The 23,446-nt window shown below is 40.4% G+C and overlaps 1 protein-coding gene across 1 annotated transcript in view; it reads right to left on the reverse strand.

Annotated features, from left to right (window-relative positions):
• The window catches only part of LOC142310066 (uncharacterized), a 41,502-nt gene extending 29,455 nt beyond the window's left edge, over window positions 1–12,047 (reverse strand). Inside the window, exons 1-5 of the mRNA XM_075347536.1 lie at window positions 12,019–12,047; window positions 10,577–10,694; window positions 7,829–7,943; window positions 3,107–3,202; window positions 268–387 (exon numbers count right to left, since the gene is read on the reverse strand). Of these exons, the coding sequence (XP_075203651.1) occupies window positions 268–387; window positions 3,107–3,202; window positions 7,829–7,943; window positions 10,577–10,667 (422 nt within the window). The 5' untranslated portion in view covers window positions 10,668–10,694; window positions 12,019–12,047. The remainder of the gene's footprint in view (window positions 1–267; window positions 388–3,106; window positions 3,203–7,828; window positions 7,944–10,576; window positions 10,695–12,018) is intronic.
• Window positions 12,048–23,446: the final 11,399 nt, after the last annotated feature.

A 23,446-nucleotide genomic window follows, 5' to 3' on the forward strand; every position in this document is an offset into this window, starting at 1 on the left:
ATACCAAGCCTGATGAAGAGACCTGAGTAGTCTGAAAAACTCACTATTTATTACCATCTTTTCAGGCATCCATTAAAAGTAGAGACAAGTGAACCCGTGGAAGTTCAGGTTCGCCGACTTCAGACGGACTTTAGATCAATATATCAATACCAATTATAATTAATAATAATAATAATAATACAAAAATATCAATTGTATAAGACAAACTAGGTCGCATAACTGGAAGCATCATGAAACTACTATACCTTCTTTTCTTAGTGTACTTACCCAGTTACTGATAAATTGATCACTACCAAGTTCACGTTAAAGATGTAATGAGGACAGCCATTCAACACATCAAAAGTAATGGGAACGCTTATGGTAACTTGGATGTTAATGATCGCAATCCTTTGAAGCAGAAAAATGTACAGAATGGATTTAGAACTTTTCCATGATTTTACTTACCGGAACAAGCATCCTTGCAAACTATTGAAGACAGAGTTGATTAACTCATTGTGTTACACTGATAAATAATTGTTCACAGCTATCACTATATTAATCATATATTCCGGAATATTATACTTGACCATTAGTGATGAGCAAACAGTTCAGCAGTTGATGCTCGGATGGCCGCGACTCAAGTACCCAAGTGTAATGGAAGTCAATGGGGAACTCGTGCATTTTTCTGGAAGATTTTCTGGAAAAATACTTGAGTCCCCGATTGACTTGCATTTTACTCAGATACTTGAGTCACACCCATCCGAGCATCCAACTGCTCTATAAGAATACCCGAATACTAAACTGTTCGCTCATCACTATTGACCATAGGTTGAATATTTTAGCAAAATATGCATTACTGTTTCAGTGTAAAAATATTCTTTAAATTATAGTACATATTCATTGCATTATCATGTTATTGTGTAACCCCTTCACGCTGCAGCTAGTTTTTTATTTTTGCACCTTAGTTGTTCAGTATGGTATCTATTGATTATAATTAGGGATGAGCGGACTCGTGGATGTTCTCGTTCATTGGGTTTGACCGAACTGTAGTCCAAAGTTCAGTTCAGGTACCAGAACTCTATGCGAATTTGAAGAAGAATCCTATAGGCAACAACAGGGACCCAAACTTTTGTGCTGTATAATGGTCATAGTAAGGGCTAGGGGGCTGCAAAAGGAAGCAAAATGGGGGTAAGAGCAGGATAATTGCTCTGTAAACAAATGTGGATATGGAAATTACTTAAAATAACAAAGTAAAAAAATAAAAAATAATAATCTTGAACCAGGAAGCGGAGGTCCAAGTGGAGGAGGGGGTTGAGGAGGAGATGGACTTAGCGGTGTAGGTGGAAGAGGCGGAAAGGGCAAGCTCAGGCCATGTGTCCAATTGCCCAGAAAATAAATGGTGCAGACCCAATCACGTAGTATGTGGAGATGCATGGACACATATTCTTCCATCGTGTTATGCAACCCTGCCTCCTGCTAATACGGAGAGTGGTGCTGGATCTTGTGGCGTGCTGAGGTTTTCCCACATTTTGGCCATGATAACCCTCCCTTTCAAGGTGATGCCGGTGCCTCAGCTGCTTTGGCGACTTTATGCTCCAGTGATGGGAGTAAGGATGGCACATTGTCCTTATAGCTGGGATGCAACAGTGTGCCAACCCAATAATCAGCACTGGTAACAATCTGAGTAACTCGGTAGTCATTGCGCAGGCACTGCAGGATGTATTTGCACATGTGTGGCAGGCTGCCCAGAGGCAATGGCAAGCTTTCTTGGAGGGAGGTGTATTGCCTGTGTCCTCTGTATTCCCTAGCCACACTACAGTGAGCCCCTGAGCTGCTTTAAGTGCCACCCTGCTGTGAACACAGTTCCTCCTCCTCCTGCCCCACCTCTTTATCCTCCAAAACGGTCCCCTGGCTATACCATTGTGTACCTGGCTACTGTTGTTACAGGAACTGACCCTCTGTGCCATATGAGGATGACTGGACAGATAATCGTGGGAATGGCCCCTATTCCTTCTCCTCTTCCTCTGGTACCATCACCTCATGAATCATCGCATGAAGCATTTTTTCAAGAAGGCATAGAACTGGGATAGTAATGCTGATGATAGCATCATTAGTGCGGGCCATGTTTGTGGATTATTGAAAGCAGTTCAACATGGCACACACACATGGAAGCCTACACATTGGTTGTGAAATTGTGTTACTCCGCAGAGCGACTCACCCATGCATGCTGCAACTGAAATTCCAGTGCAGAATACTGCCACGGAGCCTGCTTTCAGAGTAATCATGGTTGTTGGGTGAGCTTGCACATTAGTCCTCTGGCAGGACCCCACCATTGAAAGGATCCACAAGTGATCTGAGCATAAGGTTTGTTTTTTGGCCCTGACATTTGCTAATGCACCAGAATGCTGGAGGTGAGGCAATCAGCCAAGGTATTGCATGTTAGCACATATTTTGCAATTGCAAGAACACAAATTAAGAGAGGGCATGACAAGTCTGAACTTACCCCCTGAGGAAGCTAGACATGAAACGTGTTGCGGTAAATACCGAGGCCTGGTACTTTACCAAAATTTTGGTAAGAACTGTATGGGCATTTGTGGCAATATATGTTAAAGTATCAGGTTATTACAAATTATATAATAGAGCTTTATATTGTGGATATTTAATCCATGATTATTGGTCTGGTGTCCCTCCAAAAAACCGTTGTGTGACAGACAGCTTCAATGTTTGGGACAGCAGTATGTCAGTGATGCTAAAGTTTTGTGAACATTGGATACTGTGTTCAGAGTTTGATTACAGTGTGATTCGACTCTCTTGGATAAGTAGAAGATGGAGATAAGATGCACGGAAATTAGACTGCACTCAGATGTCATCCAAGTGCAGTCAGATATTTTCAACGCACTCACTGACTTGCACAGCCAAGTGTGATGTAAATATAAGATCAACCTAGGGCATGCTGCATTTTTCTAGGACAGACTGTCCGTGGAAAAAATTAGACATGTGCATGGCTCCATAGAACAACATTGGTCTGAGTACAATCCCAATGATTTACATATTTGCATATCTCCTCCAGAACATTTCCAATAAAGGCAAAACTATAATAATAAAAAAGTTTTGAAAGTATACTTACTCTGAGCTTTTACAACCAAGATTGACTACAGTGTTTAATTTTGTACCATCGTTACTAAAATAGAGTTGCGCTACGTTTGCAGTGTTAATCACAAGACTGTAGAAAATGAAAAAAAAGTGAAATCAAAGTTTTTAGTATCAGTAGTTTATTATCACATTAACAATTAAAAAATAGGCTACAATATCATATGTTTAAAGAGGTTGTCCAATCTTAGGCTACAAGTCTGCAGACTTTTGAACCCTCATATCATGGGCACTGTTCGCTCTGGGGATTCCCTGGTGCCAAGAACAGCAGTTATGTGACCACAAGTATACAATATGCATACTCGCGGCCACATTCAGACTAGACTGTTTCCGGCCTCACTCAATACACTTGCATTGAGCAAAACCGCTCCCATCTAGTCAGAATGTGGTCGGGAGTATATATATATTGTATACTTGCGGTCACAGGACTGCCATTCTTGGCACTAGAGATTCCCCGCGCTGCGCGGATGCAAAAGATGTGGTATACTTTTCCTTGACGATATTGTAAGTAATAAAGATATTATTCCTTTTGACATATTACTTAAAAAATACAATCTACCAATATAAGAGAAATATAAATGGACTCGTATATGGGAGTTTCTCCAAGAAACACATCTTCTATCAAAAAAATTACCCACCTTCATCATAGACTTACTAAACAACCCATTAAAGATAGGCTTATGGAATACCAGTAACATATATTCAATTTTTAATGATGACTATACGTTTAAGAAATTGAAATATATGGAATTTTGGGAAAAACAATTGAATACGACATTTCAATCTAACAAATGGAAATCTCCGTTAACCTATACATACTCGAATTCTACCTGTATATCCATACAAGAATCTTATTATAAGATTCTGGTTGAGTGGTACTATACCCCACAAAAACTACATAGATTATCTTCTCAAAATTCTGATTTATGTTGGAGAGAATGTGGAGAGAGAGGTACTACCAGTCATATTTTTTGGAGTTGTCCAAAACTGAAGAAATTACGTAGAGATACAGAAATTCTCCTCCATAATGTATTCTCAACTGAAATTAGTCTCTCAGAGGAATTAGTTCTGCTATCAATTGGGATAGATGAACTTAACTTAAATTATAGACATATTACCTCTCATATCATACAAGTGATTAAAAATCTCCTCGCTGCCAACTGGAGAAATACTAATGTTCCATCTATACATGAAGTAATAGAAAGAATTTCCTCTCACAATCTTTATGAATTTAAGTTTGCTTTGAAAGATAGATTATATGATAAGTACTCGGTGAGATGGAACCTTTGGTCAAAGAAGTTCAATCCCAATCTTATTATATTAAATCCTTGAGTTAGTGGAGCTACTAGCTGTAAAAATGATTTATTCCTATTCTCCGTCTTTTTTTATTCTAATAGTTATGTTTAGCAATTTATGTGTTAAGAGATTCAGTTTAAATTTTCAGCCAAAACTGTACTGCAACTCTAGTTTACCTTTTTCTTTACTGCTATAGACTTTCCCTCTCCCCTCTCCCCCCTCCCCCCTATTTTTTTTTTTTTGGTTGTTTTTTTTTGTTTTCCCCCTTTCCCCTGCCCCACCTTTTCTATTTCAAAAATGTAATGTTAATTTAACTTTAGATTATAATGTGACTAATTGTTGTTAAATTTTACTGTGTGAACAATTTGTTTTGTTTGAACCAAATTTTAAAATAAAAAATATGTAAACACAAGTCTGCAGAAACATAGACACTGCAGACTTGTAATTTAAGGCTGGTCAACCTTTTTAATACCAACCAAAAATTCTCCTGATATGATCAAAGGAAACCTTAACAACCTTTTCATAATTATTAAAAGCTTCTTTTTTACTATTTTTATATTTACTATTCAACTATGAGGTATTTGCTATATAGCTGAAATAATTGATACAATATATTATATCATGCAAACAGAACATGTGTATTCTTGACAAGGGTATGTTTAACAAGCAAAGTATATTGCAATCACCCAAATGGCCTCATTAGTATAGAATAGTAAACAATATACATTATTGTTGTCTAAAGTGACAGGTACATCCATTGCCACATGTCCTACAGTCTATTCCTATATTAGCAACTTGCCATAATAAGTAAGGTGCCTATATATACGTCACCCGGCACCAGCTGATCTGTGGTGGGCATATGTAAATTGGCCACTATTCTATCTCCTCCACCGCTTCCTGAGGAAGTGATGCATCGACACACGCGTCTGAGCGTGAGGCACGCTGGAGAGACTCTCCTTACTGAATTGTATGTGCACTCAGCCTTAATAATCCTATGTTTGATGGCATAGCATCTTTCTTACTATAAATAATGTAGGGTGTGTTAAAACTATTGGACAATTGATCAGGTTTTCATAGTACTTGGTATGGAAAAACTGACCATTATACTTAGTAGCATCCTGCATCCAGAAAACCCCTTTCTTATAGGTACCTTACTTATTATGGCAAGTTGCTAATATATGAATATACTCTAGGACATGTGGCAATGGATGTACCTGTGCCTTTAGACAACCATAATGTATATGAGTTTATTATGGCGATTACGTCCATATCCATATCTTCCACTATTTCATTATAAAATTGTATAAAAGCCTTGAATTTTTCTGTTTTGCAAGGGTAGTTGGCAGACCCTACACTTCCAGTTCTCCTGCCTGTCACTCTTTTTGTCACTCTCTGCCGGCCTCTGATCTCTGAAGGAAATGTCACTCTTCTCATAATGACCCGAGCCCGAGATTATGCTCAGGCGCTGCCATTGACCATATCGTCATGTCTGAGGGAGCAGTGCATGCACAGATGTACAGTTTGGTTTGCGTAACGTCATCAGAAGCTTACTCCCATGCACTACACTTCTGAGGAGACAATGTAGCGCCCTGGGGAACCAGATATAGGCACATATAGGCCCCCGCATAACACCAGTCCCGCAACGGGTCACAGCAGCCGACCTGAAACCCTAGCCACCTCCCTTAGGGCAGGACGGACACACTAGTGGGCGGGAACTGGCAGTAGGAAATGCCCATCTAGGGGTCTGGAGAGCCCGGGGCGGGAAAAATGACAGTTTAAGCTCAGAGACTGAACTGAGAGGTCAGGCAAACTGACAGGCGTCAGGGTAGTGGCCCTGACATCCCGGCTAGGTGGCAGATGGTAGCCACAGTCCAGCAGGAGATGGGAAGACAGCTCGGCAGATCCAAGGTGGACCGGGACAGGGTAGGAGCCCGCCGGTACCAACACTGGAGACCCGACTGGAAACCATGTGCACAGAAGGGGTTACTTGGACCCTGAAGCCAGGACTGTCACCGATGGCCTAGCTAATTAACCAATTGAGAGCAGGATTTTAGGTCCTGTCCCAACCTAAGTCCCGAAAAGTAGACAACCACCCACAGAGGGATAGAGCCACCACCAGGGCCTGTAAATCCCATGGGTCAGCGTCAGATGGGCATGGCTCCCAACAGAAGGACCGGGAGTGGACTCCCGTGTTTTAAACCAGGAAGTTCCATCTACAGAACACAGAGTGCAGAGGAGAGAGATTGCGACTATCAACCCGGGTATGGGATCAGGATACACCCGTCTGCGGCAGCCGGCCACCATCACCTTGGTTTACCACGGGACTTGTGTGCTTTATTCGACCGTGGGTAACATCCCCAGCCTGGCCGGGTGCGCCGGCCCCTGCAATCACCCTCCTCAGCATAGACACACTGGGCCCCGGGACATCAATCTCTACCCACGGAGGGGTTAACATCCAGCTGCCATACCATCGCCCCGGGAGTCCCACAACCATAGCGGTGGTGTAACATATCACTACACACCGTGGGTGGCGTCACAGACTGTTTACCATACATCCCATACAAATACGTTCCCTTTTCAGTTGAAGTGTCAGCGGGACCCACGGGTCCAGTAGAACCCCTCGGGCCACACCGTAGATCCGGATCCGAGCAGCCCGACGGCTGGCGTGGGGGTGGCACAACAACTCCAGGGAATGAGCACACCAAGAGAACAGTTACTGAGGCAAGAGTAACCTGTCTTCCAGAGACTGGAGGATGTTAGCATGCACAGAAAAAGAGAGAGGCATAAAGAGCATTTAGAGCATGTCCTCTCCCTCTGCACTTGTGATTAAAACTTCAAGGCTGGATTTGTCTTCAATTTCTAAATAAAATAATACAAACAATAAGGATTAAAGGACCTTTACACTCATGTCTTTAGTTAAGGCGGGTTTAATGCCCTGATGACAGGTTACCTTTCAATATAAGGAAAATATATGAAACAAAAACATGACGTCATCCACATCCCCGGGCAAAATCTTGCACCTGCGCAGATACCTCGCCGGTTCATGCATGCGCTCCGATGTATTTACATAGAGTGCGGGAGAATATAGAAAGGTACTTGTGGGGTGTATAGGGGGAGTCATGATAACATGCACCTTTATAGAATGCAGCACAGGCGCTGCTTAAGGTGCTAGTTTTGGTTTATACCTCAAATATCTGGTGACATGTTCCCTCACCTATACACAATAGCCTGTCAGTCAATTCCAGGTAAAGCTAATGTTAGCCAAATATGTATGGGGGCCAACTTTTCCAATGTCTACATTACAAGTTCATTTTTTTAATTCTTTCATAAACTTTATTTATGTAAAGACTAAATCACTATCTTGAAATCATTGTTTATATTCACTTAGTCATAAATAACTTACCCAGTTATTTTAGTTATAGGATTGAGTAGATTTGCTATTAGGCCAGAATTCACCACGGGAAGCAGTAATCCTGTACACTGCTTTTGAAATTCACTCTGAATTGCTTGTTTAAATTCTGCAAATGATACAAATAGAGAAAAATGCTGATTATTACTTTAAATATAAATGACCCTAAATACAAATAGATCGGCAGTTTTTTCGTAAATCTGCAGCAGGTCAAATCTTTTAGCGTTTTTGCCTCATTTTTCACCCTCAGAAATCAATGAGAAGGGGGAAAATGCAGCATAACATTTGTGATGTGTTTTTACAGACCTTTTTGCAGCTTTTTTTGCTATAAAACACACTTTATTACTATGTACTGTAGACCAATCATACAGGTAATTCACCTGAAAAAAGAAAACAAAACAGTTTTTCGCTGTGTTATATACACAGCATTTTTACTACCAAGAGTAAAGGTTTTGGCTGCAGATAAAAAACAGCAAAAATGTGAACATATCCTTACTGTTTAAATAGTAGTAAAAGATAGCAACCAAAGCCATAAAAATTCCTAGGAAATGTCAGCGACCACCCAAATAGCAGGAAGACTTCTGTTGGTGCATCGATTCTATCCTTACCTACACTCATTGTTACAAAGTTTCTACTGATTGTGTATAACTTATATTGTCATAATCCTGATCCATCTATAACATTTGCATGGGCGAGCAGAGATAGACTAGAGCAGTATAAAACTGTTCCAAGAATATTTGTTTCATCCTTATCTGGTGATTCTTCTGCTGTGGATTCAATCTTTTATTCACATGCAATTTATCTTCACAAGTACATTGGCGTGTCAGTGCACTTGCAGTTTATTGATCCTATTACCTTCTCCCTGTCAATGTGTCCCCTCACATGGCAGTTGTTACTGATGAGATCCCATGATGACGGGAGGAGGGAGGAGCTAGAAGCAGAAGGAGGAGCTAGAGACAGGGGAGGAGCTAGAGTCAGAGCTCCACCCCTTCCTCCCTCTTCTATCTACATAGAATGTGATCCGTAACATCAGCTATCTCCTATCTTAGTAATGGCAAAACCTTCACTGATACAGATTTCATCTCAGAATTAAGAATATTGATAATGTCTGATCCATTCTGGCAGAGAAAGAAGCAAATTTGTCCAAAGAGATATATTACAAAGTTACTTATATTCATGTGTACTATTCATTTATTATAAAATAAAAATTAAAACAATGCTTACACTCTAAGAATGTGTCAGTAGATTACATGAGCTGAGCTGTAAGCTTTCACTTTAGCTGAGTGAAATCTAAAGCACTCAAACTTCTTTGGCACCATTCAGAAATTTGTATCAATGAGCAAAATGATCTCTTTAGTCAAATGTTCAGCCTAATCAATACTCAGAGATCAGTTATTGCTAAAAAGATTTCAGAGCTGGACCAAGCAAGATTTGGTAATGCAAACTAAAGACAGCTGAAATTCTGATTTAATTGATACCTTTGGTGCAGAAATCCACTTTGTAGTTCTTCATTAATCACCATTTGAAGTTTTCTGCTAATTAGATTTCGGTGTACAGGGGCCGAACTGTGCACTGGATCTTCTCCTCCCTATCTGTGATTCCCCAGCCCCTTCGCCTGCCTTTGTTCTGTGAATGACCTGTGACTACTGAGATTTCATACAGAGTAGGCAGGTCATTTACAGACCGGAGGCCAGCGTAGGTTCAGGGGAATCATAGACAGGGAGGAGAAGACCCAGTGCGCCGTCTGGTCCTTATGCTCTCAAAATCAGAAAATAGAAAACTTCAAATTGTTATTATAGAAAAACAAAAAAGTGTCTCTACTTTTACATTACAAAATCATGCTGACAGCTTCTCTTTAACCCCCTGTGACCCTGTGCTGAGATTTCTATACTTTGAGGTCACTGATGTAGCATTGACTGTAAATTTTATAATGTTGGGTCAGAGATTTCCAATAATGATCATAGCTGACGACTAGTGATGAATAGTGTAGGTCTGGTAGTGCGTTTTTTTTTGTTTTTTTTTTTAAATATAGGAAGTCTGAGCTTATATAATTAATGGATGAGATCATCTGACATAATTGTGTCTCAGAAAATCAGTATTAAAAGTTAATTTTAATCAATAGATCTTGGAATAATAATAAGGTCTACAACTGGATGTGTTAAAAAAAATGTTTTTATGTGCTGAGATAATCTTATATATGTGCCCTGCTGTGTACTGTGTAATGGCCGTGTCTGACCGTACAGGCACATGGTCTGATCATTCCACATATCCTGGGCAGAGGAGGAGGCAAAAGCATATACAGACATTGCAAAACAGGATCACAAATTATTCATTCTTTGAGGTATAGCAATTTTTTTTAAAAAACAAGCAGGGAAATGTTTTACCTCACACAAAGAATCAGCTGTGATCCTGTGCTGTAATGTAATACTCTTCTGCGTCTTCCCCTGCCCAGGAGCTGTGGTATGATCAGACCATATACCTGTATGGTCAGACATGTATACATCATAGATGCAAAGCCTGCACCACATTCTGTAAGATCTGCAGCAGATGGATCAGGCACAAGGCGTACAAATTTTGCCCTAAATTATAGTGTACTTTTCATAAAATATGCAGAACAGTATCAAATGTATTTGCATTATGCATTTAGTTATAATTATCTATATAAATACTATAGTTAAAATGAGCTAATTAATTACAGCACATACGAGTATGCATGGAAAAGATAATGCAAATTCTGCTTACGTTGTGCCATCCCAGAATATGACACACATGCCTGCGAATAGACGGACCCTGTGGCGGCTGCCAACAAGAGAACGGTCCACACCAAGTTCATTTTGTGTTGACGAGAGACAGAACAGAACTTAAAAAAAAGATAAAAAATGAAAGTGCATAAAATAAATCAGAGGTAGAAATCTAACATTTCCTGATACCATAGCGAGGTAGGATCCGCTAATCAACCCAGTAATCAATATGGAAGAAGAAAAATAATGACAGCACATGTTACATTACAGTACAAAGGGCAGTGAAATATTAAGGTTGTATTATGGCATTGTATAAAATGATCAAAGGTACGTAATAAAGGTAAACTCCCTGCCGGCAAACCGGTATATGTGCTATGCCGTGTACAGGGCGGATAGAAATAGTCTATGAAAGAATATGGCTGGAGTCATTTCTATCACATTTACTTATATGTGTATATTAAGGGTTGCATGCCTCTGAATACATTTGGTATGCTTGGGAGTATCTAAAAGTCAGAGTATCAAATCTTCATAAACATTTTTACTACTTCACCATACAGACCAAATTTTCTACATCATCATTTGTAAATTTGCGTAAAATTGGGCCAAGTTTTTAGTTTAGTTTCAAAATGTTCCTTATTTCTGGAGAAGAGCTATTGTGTCTTTGATGATGGGGCTGGTTTTAAGGATTGACATGCAGGAATAAGACAAATTCAGTAAAAGGTGCACGTCACTTATTAAATTACTATTAATGGCAAATGCCTCAACAGAATTGTTACCCACAATCCTATGCTGGATGTGAGGAAGGTCACCACTTTTAATGGATTTGCCTTGCCCGGCCCTTGCTTCACCCCTATGGGCAGTGCAGCCCAAAACTTGCATGAAAACACTGAAAGTCCTAAACGTTTTGTACAACTCTGTATTGTGCAAACATTTTACAGCATTTAAACTGTTTTCTGGCTAAATCATTTTCATGAATTGGGGCATAAGTATTCAGAGGCCCCATTCATATCGATGGGTTGTTTGTGTAATACCGGATAGTTCTTCGAGCTGAAGAGATGCTCTAAGTGACCATTTCTCACTCTGCTCCACAGATGAAAACAGAAGACCCCATTTTACTAAGAATTGTACTATACAATATCTGAATATGGCATTACTAAACCTAACACAACTCAGATTTTATGTACTTGCCCTTTCTATCATGATAATGATTAGAGGCTTATCTGTCTCAGTCTACACAGTAAAGCAACAGCAAATAGGAAGCATTTCACCATTGTAATGCTTTAGTAACCCAAGGAAAAATTACATGTAATACAAATATATTTCTGAAAATAAAAATTGTTTAATTAAAATGGAATTTTCTTATAATATATCTCATTTAATAGAAGCCACCTATTGTCCTTTTGGCTGAAATTTCTAAATAATACTTAAATAATTTAATGTCACCTTTTTCAGGATGAACGAGCAGTATCTTCTTCGCTGGAAAACACTTAAAAGAATATATCACAATAAATAATATAGTAAAAATAAAGGCAAAATATATTACACAATAACAATTCAGTTCCTTATCATCTATAAAACTATAGCATAAATAGGAAATAACTGTATATGTATGTATATATATATATATATATATATATATATATATATATATATATATGTCTGTAACCAATATGTGGTACCTGAATGGATAAAATAGAGCTGTAAGTTTAATGCTGGTTTGCTTCCCCCTTATATACTCACCAACCTGCCTCAATCAAGGAAATGTCCCAGAATTCTTGATAAGTACATTCTTTTTTGTACAATCTCCAAGTTAAATAGCTGTGGGCAACTTCTGGAAAGTTCGTATGAGCCAGTGTCTTTGGAACGTTTTAGACTATTTTCCATATTTGAGGACATGGCAGGAGATGCTCAAATTATTGGCGAGGAGATAGAGCCGGTACAGACAGCTGTTCCTCTGGCAAACCTTGTATCACCGCAGAGTGCACAAAGCACAATTTCATTGAATAGTGGACATGCAATGTTACTTCTCTCCTACAATTTTGGAACCCAGGACCCCAGCAATTCAAAGCCAAAAAAAAAGGGACTTTATAAGATTACAACAATTAGTCTGCCTTTGTCCTAGGTACAGAACCGCTCTTCTTTGTGGACTTTGGTAGATTAAACCAAGTCACTTGACCTAAATGGAGGAATTGATTTTGTCATATTTACTATCCTTTATTCAATAACTTTACCTCCCTGTTTACTTTTTCAGGAAGATTTGATGATTGTGCTCTTAATTCTTATGTACACTACAGTTCAAATATTTAGGGTCACTAAAGGCCCCGTCACACACAACAAGATTGCTAATGAGATAGTTGCTGAGTCACAGTTTCTGTGACGCAGCAACGATCTTGCCAGCGATCTTATTATGTGTGATACCTACCAGCGATCAGTCCCCTGCTGGGCGATCACTAGTCGTTGCCGAGTGGTCTGGACCATTTTTTCAAAGGCGATGTCCTGCTGGGCAGGACGCATCGCTGTATTTGACACTGTGTGACAGGGTCCCAATGACTGCCGAGATTGTTATACAGGTCGCTACTGTGACCTGTATCGTTACTGCATCGTTAGTAAGGTCTGACTGTGTGACTTCTCACCAGTGACCTCCCAGCGACTTACCAGCGATCCTTATTAGGTCGTATCGTTGTCGGGATCGCTGGTAAGTCGTTGTGTGTGACTGGGCCTTTAGGTATTTCCTTATTTTTGAAAGAAAAAAACATTGTTTTTCAATGAAGCTAACATTAAATTAAACAGAAATATACTCTATACATTGTTAATGTGGTAAATGACTTTTCTAGTGCAAACGTCTGGTATTTAATGAAATATCTAAATAGGTGTATAGAGGCCCATTTCCAAGAACCACCAGTCCAGTGTTCTAATGGTACATTGTGTTTGCTAACTGTGTTAGGCTAATAGATGTTTAGAAATCCCTTGAAAACCCTTGTGCAAGTATGTTAGCACAGCTGAAAACAGTTTTGCTGATTAGAGAAGCTATAAAACTGACCTTCCTTTGAGCTAGTTGAGAATCTAGATGGTTACATTTATTGGTTCCATTAAACTCTCAAAATGACCAGAAAAAGAGAACTTTCATGTGAAACTTGACAGTCTATTCTTGTTCATAGAAAATAAGGATATTCCATGCGCGAAATTGCCAAGAAACTGAAGATTTCCTACAACGGTGTGTCCTACTTCCTTCAGAGGAGAGCACAAACAGGCTCTAATCAGAGTAGAAAAAAAGTGTGAGGCCCTGCTGCACAACTGAGCAACAAGACTAGCACATTAGAGTCTCTAGTTTGAGAAATCGCTGCCTCACAGGTCCTCAATTGGCAGCTTCATTAAATAGCACCCGCAAAACACCAGTGTCAACATCTACAGTGAAGAGGTGACTCCGGGATGCTGGTCTTCAGGGCAGAGTGGCAAAGAAAAAGCCATTTCTGAGACTGGCTAATAAAAGGAAAATATAAATATGGGCAAAACAACACAGACATTGGACAGAGGAAGATTAGAAAAAACGTGTTATGGACAGACAAATCGAAGTTGGAGGTGTTTGAATCACACAGAAGAACATTTGTGAGACACAGAACAACTGAACAGATGCTGGAAGAGTGCCTGACACCATCTGTCAAGCATGGTGGAGGTAATATGATGGTCTGGGATTGCTTTGGTCCTGGTAAAGTGGGTGATTTGTACAATGTAAAAGGGATTTTAAATAAGGAAGGCTATCACTCCATTTTGCAACGCCATGCCATACACTGTAGACAGTGCTTGATTGGAGCCAATTTCATCCTACAACAGGACAATGACCCAAAGCACACCTCTAAATTATGCATGAACCATTTAGGGAAGAAGCAGGCAGCAGGTATTCTATCTGTAATGGAGTGGTCAGCCCAGTCACCAGATCTCAACCCTATTGAGCTGTTGTAGGAGCAGCTTGACTGTATGGTACGGAAAAAGTGCCCATCAAGCTAATCCAACTTGTGGGAGGGGGGAAGCATGAGGTGAAATATCTCCAGATTACCACAGCAAATTAACAGCTAGAATGCCAAAGGTCTGCAAAGCTGGAATTGCTGCAAAGGAGCATTCTGTGACAAAGGCAAAGTGTGAAGGAGAAAATTATTATTTCAAGTAAAAATCATTATTTCTAACCTCGTCAATGTCTGGACTATATTTTCTATTCATTATGCAACTCATTTGGTAAATAAAACTATGATTTTTCATGGAAAAGACAAAATTGTCGAGGTGACCCCAAACTTTTGAACTGTAGTGTACATTAAGTTACAAACTGGCGAAAAGGGAAAGTGTGCTAAATGAATGGCATTAAATATTTGCAAGCAATGTAGAGCTTGTTCACATGTTGCGCTTTAAATGTGGTTTTGCTGCATTTTATAGTACCACCAAAATGAATGGGATTCTTGAAATCTCATGCACATTCTGCTTATTTTTTTCTTGCAGAATTGAAGCATTAAAGCGTTTTTTTTTTTTTTTCAAATCTGTAGCCAGAGTGTACAGAGAAATTATCGTGCCCCATTGCAGACTTTGTCATTGGACCCCTCCCTCGCTCACCCCCAAAATAGTAATATTCAGTTGGTTCACAGAAGAGAATATTTCACAACTTTGCAGCCCTAACAAAGTATCGTATTTTTCCTCATATTGAAGCCCCTAGTTTCCTCTTTCATTGTAGCCATAAAGTATGATGGAAACAAAAGTGCCCCACAAACACTATATGATCCCCCACAGTAAATTTCTCTACAGTACTCTCCACATGCACAGTATGATGACCCTACTGTACCCCCCCTTCAACTACCCCAGCAAGGAATGATTACCCTGACATAGTAAAATTCCCAACTGTGACCCTCACACAGCCCTTCATGCAGTATAATGGCCCATACTACCCTCCAAGTCGTATAATGGCCCCTACACAGCCCTTCGCACAGTATGACGGACCCCACAAAAACCTTCACACTGTATATATGCTGGCATAAAGTATAACGGCCTTCAAATCCCTAGATACATTTATTATTATACACTCCCCATATTCCTCCATATAGTATTATTCAGTCCCATATAGCATTATGCAGCCCCCATATAGTATTATGCAGTACCATATAGTATTATGCAGCTGAATATAGTATTATGCAGACCCTTAGAGTAGTATGCCGCTCCATATAATAGAATGCAGCCCCCATATACAGGGTGGGCCATAAGTATGGATACACCCTGATAAAATGGAAGTGGTTGCTGATATCACCTTACCGTTTGTGGCATATTAGTACATGGGAGGGGTAAAATATTTGAGGTCGGGTGATGCCCATGGCGGTCATCTGCAAAGCCGCCATTTTGAATCCAACTTTACTTTTTTTAATGGGACAGGGGTCATATGACACATCAAACACATAGAGAATTGCACAAGAAAAACAATGGTATGCTCATTTTTAATGTAGCTTTATTCATTATTGAGTTATTGACATGTTTGTGACATGGAGCAATGACAGTAACCCACTAAAGGATGTGCTCAAAGTGCTGCCCATTGTGTTGAATTGTCAAAACAGACCTCAATCTGAATAAGGGCATAGAGTGACTGGGTCCCAACTATGGACACACAGCCTTGGGGAGCATTATAAATAAAATGCCCAGCTCAGTGAAAAGGGAACCACACCTTATTCGTACTGAGTATAAGAGACTACAAAGAAACAAAAAAAATGAGCCAGAGAATGAGTCTGTATACATGCAACATATAAACGCATGTTCACACTGGCCATAAGATAAAGAAAACCCAAGATGAAAATAATATGGACATATACCCTGCTGTAACTAAATAAAAGCATTGTACATATAAATAAACAAAGGGAAGTTAGTAAACACTATTTTTAATCAAAAATTGTAAAGCCATCCCACTGCGACAAGGTGTACCCAAATCAGAGTGGTACCTAAGACTTTCTAGTATTAAAACCTTACCACGTGTCAAAACAGACCTCGATCTGAATAAGATAGGGCAGGAACTCTAGAGGGGTCTTACCACAATAAATATTAGGAAAGTAGAAGTGAACTACTCACCTACTGAGGTTGTGACAGTCACAACCCCTATAACAGGCAAATTATATAGGCTAACAGCTGCAGCCCTGAGAAGAGTATAATAGATGTAGAAGAAGAACCGGGTATTCAGCCGCACTATCACCACATTGGAAGGTATTGTTAATTTATGTCTTTATTCTTTATGCAGAGGTCAACGCGTTTCAGGAGCTCCCTTCATCAAGACAACAGGCAAAAAATATTTCTAAAATGAATTGACTTTTAGGGTGTTTCCACTGTTTAGGCATCTCATTGTATCCCAAATCTGAACTCAAATATGGCACACATGCTCTTCTCCACTTTCTACTGTGCCTGAAAGTAATTTTCAACCACATATGGAGTACTGACATACTTAGGAGAAATTGCTCAACAAATTGTATGGTGCATTTTCTCCTGTTATCCTTGTGAAAATGAAAGATTTGTGGTTAAAGCAACATTTTTTGTAGTAAAAATGTATTTTTTTATTTTCATGGCTCAATTTTATAAAATTCCATAAGGCACCTAGGAAATCAAGATGCTCACCAAATATCTAGATAAATTCTTTCAGTGGTCTAGTTTCCAAAATGGGGTCACTTGTGGGGGAGCTCCACTATTTGGGCCCATCAGGGGCTCTTCAATGTGACATGGCATCCAAATCATTTTGCGCTCTAAAATTCAAATAGTGCTCCTTCCCTTCCAAGTCCTGCCGTGCTCCCAAACAGTAAAGTTACACCACATATGGGGTATCGATGTACGAGGGAGGAATTGTGCAACAAATTGTATATTGCATTTTCTCTTGTTACCCTTGTGAAAATCCAAAATTTGGGGCTAAAGTAAGATTTTTGTAGGAAAAAGTAAAATTTTAATTTTTATCTTTAACTTCAATAGTTCCTTTGAAGCATCTAAAACGTCTTGGATGTGGTGTTGAGTAGTATGAGGGGTGCAGTTTTTAAAATGGTGTCATTTTGGGTATTTTCTGTCACCTATGCCTCTCAGTCACTTCAAATGTGATGTGGTTCCTAAAAAAACGGTTTAGCAAATCCTGTTGGAAATATTAGAAATTGCTGATAAACTTTGACCCCTTCTAACTTCCTAACAAAAAAATATGTTTCAAAAATTGCGCTGATGTAAAGTAGACATGTGAGAAATGTTATTTATTCACTATTTTGTGTACATACCTCTGATTTAATGGCCAAAAAATTTAAAAGTTTGAAAATTGCAAAGTTTTCTAAATTTTCAGCAAATTTCAGATATTTTCACAAATACATACAAAAAATATGATCCTGTTTTCCTGTCATGAAGTACAAGATGTCATGAAAAAACATTCTCAGATCCATTGAAGCATTCCAGAGTTATAACGTCATAAAGTGACACTGGTCAGAATTGAAAAATTGGCCCGGATAGGAATTTGAAAACAGGCTGGGGGTGAAGGGGTTAAGCAGCGATTTTCTTGAAAAGACTTAAGTATTTTCCACTGATTTTTCTGCATCAGATATAAAACGTGTGCATACCGATATACAGTGGGTATGGAAAGTATTCAGACTCTCTAAAATTGTTCACTCTTTGCTTCATTGTAGCCATTTGGTAAATTCAAAAAAGTTCATTTTTTTCTTAGTAATGTACACTCTGCACCCCCATCTTGACAGAAAAAACAGAAATGTAGAAATTTGCAAATTTATTAAACAAGAAAAACTGAAAAATCACATGGTCATAAGTATTCAGACCCTTTTCTTACACACTCATATTTAAGTCACATGCTGTTAATTTCCTTGTGATCCTCCTTGAGATGGTTTTACTCCTTCATTGGAGTTCAGCTGTGTTTAATTAAAGTGATAGGACTTGATTTGGAAAGGCACACACCTGTCTATATAAGACCTCACAGTGCATATCAGACCAAATGAGAACCATGAGGTCAAAGGAACAGCCCAAGGAGCTCAGAGACAGACTTGTGGCAAGGCACAGATCTGGCCAAGCTTACAAAATAATTTCTGCAGTACTCAAGGCTCCAAAGAGCACAGTGGCCTCCATAATCCTTAAATGGAAAACGTTTGGGACCACCAGAACTCTTCTTAGACCTGGCCATCCAGCCAAACTGAGCAATCATGGAAGAAGAGCCTTGGTGAGAGAGGGGAAGAAGAACCCCAAGATCACTGTGGCTGAGCTACAGAGATGCAGTAGAGAGATGGGAGAAAATTCTACAAAGTCAATTGCAGCCCTCCACCAGTCGAGCCTTTATAGTAGAGTGGCCTGACGGAAGCCACTTCTCAGTGCAAGACATATGAAAGCCTGCACAGAGTTTGCAAAAAACACATGAAGGACTCCCAGACTATGAGAAATAAGATTCTTTGGTCTGATGAGATGAAGACAAAACTTTTTGGTGATAATTTTAAGCTGTGTATGTGGAGAAAACCAGGCACTGCTCATCACTTGCCCAATACAATCCCAACAGTGAAACATGGTGGTATCAGCATCATGCTGTGGGGGTGTTTTTCAGCTGCAGGGACAGGATGACTGGTTGCAATAGAAGGAAAGATGAATGCGGCCAAGTACAGAGATATCCTGGAAGAAAACCTCTTCCAGAGTGCTCTGGACCTCAGACATGGCCAAAGGTTCAACTTCCAACAAGACAATGACCCTAAGCACACAGCTAAAATAACAAAGGAGTGGCTTCAGAACAACTCTGTGACCATTCTTGACTGGCCCAGCCAGAGCCCTGACCTAAACCCAAACCAAAATGAGCATCTCTGGAGATACCTGAAAATGGCTGTCCACCAACATTCACCATCCAACCTGATGGAACTAGAGAGGATCTGCAAGGAAGAATGGCAGAGAGTCCCCAAATCCAGGTGTGAAAAACTTGTTGCATCATTCCCAAGAAGACTCATGGCTGTACTAGCTCAAAAGGGAGCGTATACTCAATACTGAGCAAAGGGTCTGAATACTTATGACCATATGATATTTCAGTTTTTCTTGTTTAATAAATTTTAAAAAATGTCTACATTTCTGTTTTTTTGACAAGATGCAGTGCAGAGTGTACATTAATGAGAAAAAAATGAACTTTTTTGAATTTACCAAATGACTGAAATGAAACAAAGAGTGAAAAATGTAAAGGGGTGTGAATACTTTCCGTTCCCACTGTATTTCTCTCTTCCTTATACCATCCCATGAGTTGTGTCAGAGACAGGACTTGGTGCACATATTAACCTTATTTTGTCTTATTTAATAACTTTTTCCAAGAGTAATATGTGACGCCCTGGGCAAGCCAGGGGTCACAGGTCACAACACCACATGCACCCCACATTCCCTGCAGGTACACCGAGGTCAAAACTAAAATCCTTGTTGCCTTCCTCCAGGGGCTGGTGTCCACACCAGGGGGTGGGCCAGGAGGTTGGCTCCACCCACCGAGGAGTTCACAGCCCTGGAGGCGGGAAAACCAGGCAGTTTAGCTCAGGCAGAGCTTGAGCGAGGAGTAAGCAGTTGAGTCTAGTGAAGGGTTGAGAGTAGAAGGAAGTGGTAAAGGAGCAAGTGACAGTAGTGGAAGTGACAAGAGAAAAGTGACAGCAAGAAGCCTGAAGTTGGTCCGGGTGTGTGCCCCGGACTGAGGCAGCAAGGTTGACAGACGGCGGTGACCGTCTGCAGGAGAGATTGCTCGGAGGTTGCCGAAAGGACCGTGGACGGGTGGTGACCCGGCGGTACCGGAGCGGTATACAAAGAACAGTCAGCACCAGGGCAGGGGCCTTTCGGATCCCGGCAAGGCTAGGAGTCGCCATAATTTGCCAAATCCGTCAGTGAAGGGGACCTCTGTCTCCCAACAACCAAGTCCCGTTTGAAGGCAACAGTCCGACCGTGAAGGGGAGACACCGCCACCGCCAAGGCACCAGTTTCCCAGGGCCAGCGCCTGCGGGCAAGAGAGGGGCTCCTCCGGCTCATATCCAAGCTGGGGAGCGGGTTACCGGTGGGAATCCATCGCTACCAACAGACTACACATAGGTGCAGGGAAGAGACCGTCACCGTCAACTGCAGGGAACATCTGCACCGTAACCGTCCGAGGGACCCGTCCAACCAGCCGTTTGTTTACCGAGAACTGTGTCGTGTTTACTGGCTGAGTGAGTACCTCCGTGCCGTGCGGCACAGCGCTGCCCCTGCGCCCCTGCACCTCCACAGGCCCCATAACCCGCCTGTCCACAGAAACCAACCCCATCACTGGGCCCCGGGACCACCAATCCCCTACCCATGGAGGGGCAATTCAACAACTGGCTGCTCCATACCACCACTCCCAGGATCCCCAGCCAGAGCAGCGGTGGTGTCCACATAATCACCACAACCGTGGGTGGCGTCACGGACAATAAACAATCCCCACAACCAAACCCCTTTCACTCACAGACGAGGAGCGCCGCTAGAGTCCCCGGGATCCGGCCCATCGCTCGAGCCACCGAGCAGCAGCAGGCCGCAGCCGCAGCGGCAGCCGGACCCAAGCAGTAGGAGAGCGCGGCGTCCCCTACTCCGCCCGCGACAACTATCTTTTTTATTTTTCTGTCACTATAGTGTACGAGGGCTTCTTTTACATGGGAAAAGCGGTTGTGGTGAATGACGCCATTCATTTTAACATGCAATGTACTGAGAAACAAGAAAAAATATTCAAGGTAGGTTAAAATGATGACAAAAATGCAATTCCACCATTTTTTGGGAGAGTTTCGGTTTCACGGGGTTCATTGTTTAGTAAAAATAACCTGACAACATGAATCTTATTCTTCAAGTCAGCACAATTAGGGTATGTGCACATGCTGCAGAAATTTCCTGCACCAAAAAAGCACCTTGTGGCCAAAAAACACACCAAAAAAAGCAGGAGGTTTTTTCGAATGTTTTGGTGATTTTTTGGAATTGCTTTTCGGGGGTGTTATTTTTTGTGAATTCAATGGCTGGAAGGGCTGAAAAAAACAGATCAACAATTGACATGCTGCGTCTTTATTCTGCACCAAAAACTGCAAGGAAACAGAAGCAACATGCACAGCATTTCTGGTTTCTCATAGACTTTGCTGGGATAAGAATATGAAATAATGCTGTGAAGGAGAGCGCGCAACAGGGTCTTACCCGGTAGGGAAATGAGACACAATATGATCACGGTACACTCACCTTCTCACATTGAGAGAGTCACAACCCCTATGTCACACACTCAGTAATGATATCCGCTGCAGCCCCAAAATTTAGAGTAAGTAGTAGGACATAGATAGAAATCGGGTATATACCGCGCTGATACTCAATGGTATATTAATACAATTCCTTTACTGTTCATATAGATCTAAGTGTTTCAGAGACATCCGTCTCCTTCCTCAGGACATCAAAGGAACAATACCTTAGGTCCTGAGGAAGGAGACGGATATCTCTTAAACGCATAGACCTGTATGAACAATAAAGGAATTATAGTAATATACCATTGAGAATTAGCGCGATATATACCTGATTTCTATCTACGTCCTACTGGGATAAGAATAAACATAAAGATTTGGGCAACAAACTGCATGAAAAACTGGACCTTGCGCAAAGGGCCTTGTGGTGATATCAAACTTGTGTCATTTTTTCATTGGAGTGGTAAAAATAAAATTCAAACCTTCATAGATAAATAAATAGAAAATGGTTTGGGTTAGAGGTGAGCAAAAAAATCAAGTAAAATAGAATTGTATTCAAATTTTTCAAAAAAATCACCAGATTTATGTAATTTTCTGTCATTATCTTCCATATTTCTGAACCATAAAAGGTCCATCAATATGTAAAGAAATTAAAAGCAAAACCTTTTACTCACATCTTCAGCCCCTGCAATCCTTACCCCCACCTGACTGTCACATCTTCGGATTGGCTTTGGCAGCAGTGAAATCCCTGGGCCTCGGTCGCGGTGCCAATTTCTCCAGGTTTGCTAGGCTTGAGAGGGTCCTGCACAAGCGCCTATAAAGGATGCGGCACGCGTTGAGACCAATGACGTCAATGCATGCACTAGTGACCGAGACCTGAAGATATTACCTTAATGAACACGAATCAAAGGTGCAAAGGTCACCAGATTGGTGGCAGTAATAAGTTATTGTTATTTTTTACATATTCTATTAGGGACTGGAGAGACCATAGAGCATAAGGGACATTCAATTTGAGTTGAATAACTGCGAATCGAATCTCCCAGAAAAAAAAACCCCACACAAATTAGAATTTTTGGACCTACATACAACAGTGCAAAGAAGACCGTAAAACGTATTAAAACGATCAATTTATTGAATAAATTATTATTTTTTGTGTAATTAATACACACAAATATCCACTAGGTGGCGCCACATCACTATTATATAAAAGTCTAAGTTAGTGAAAAAATAATAGTAATGGCAGATACATATGGAATTTTAAAGATACGTAGTAATGTCATAAATATTATGTAGAAAACACCCAATATAGTTAAAAAACAAATCAAAGACTGCACAGGAACAACAGACAGTATTAGAAGTATTAAATACCTATATCAAGGAGAGCGGGGCCACATTCAACTTTTGTCTGATCCACTCAACTTTATTTTGGGTAGGTATGAGTTTTGTTATTTTTTTTATCAGTATGGGCATGATTTTCTCGCTTAGAGATGAGCGAGTACCGTAATATTCTTATATTCTCTCTCTCTTAGGTCAGTGTAATCATTTAGTTTTGTTTTTTAAATGTGCGGTGCACTGGGGGTTCATAGTTACCAGGATGAGGCTATATACCAGGATGGGGATATGATGTGATGGTATATACCAGGATGGGGACATGATGTGAT

The sequence above is a fragment of the Anomaloglossus baeobatrachus genome, chromosome 5, assembly GCF_048569485.1.
Source record: "Anomaloglossus baeobatrachus isolate aAnoBae1 chromosome 5, aAnoBae1.hap1, whole genome shotgun sequence".
Lineage (NCBI taxonomy): Eukaryota > Metazoa > Chordata > Amphibia > Anura > Aromobatidae > Anomaloglossus > Anomaloglossus baeobatrachus.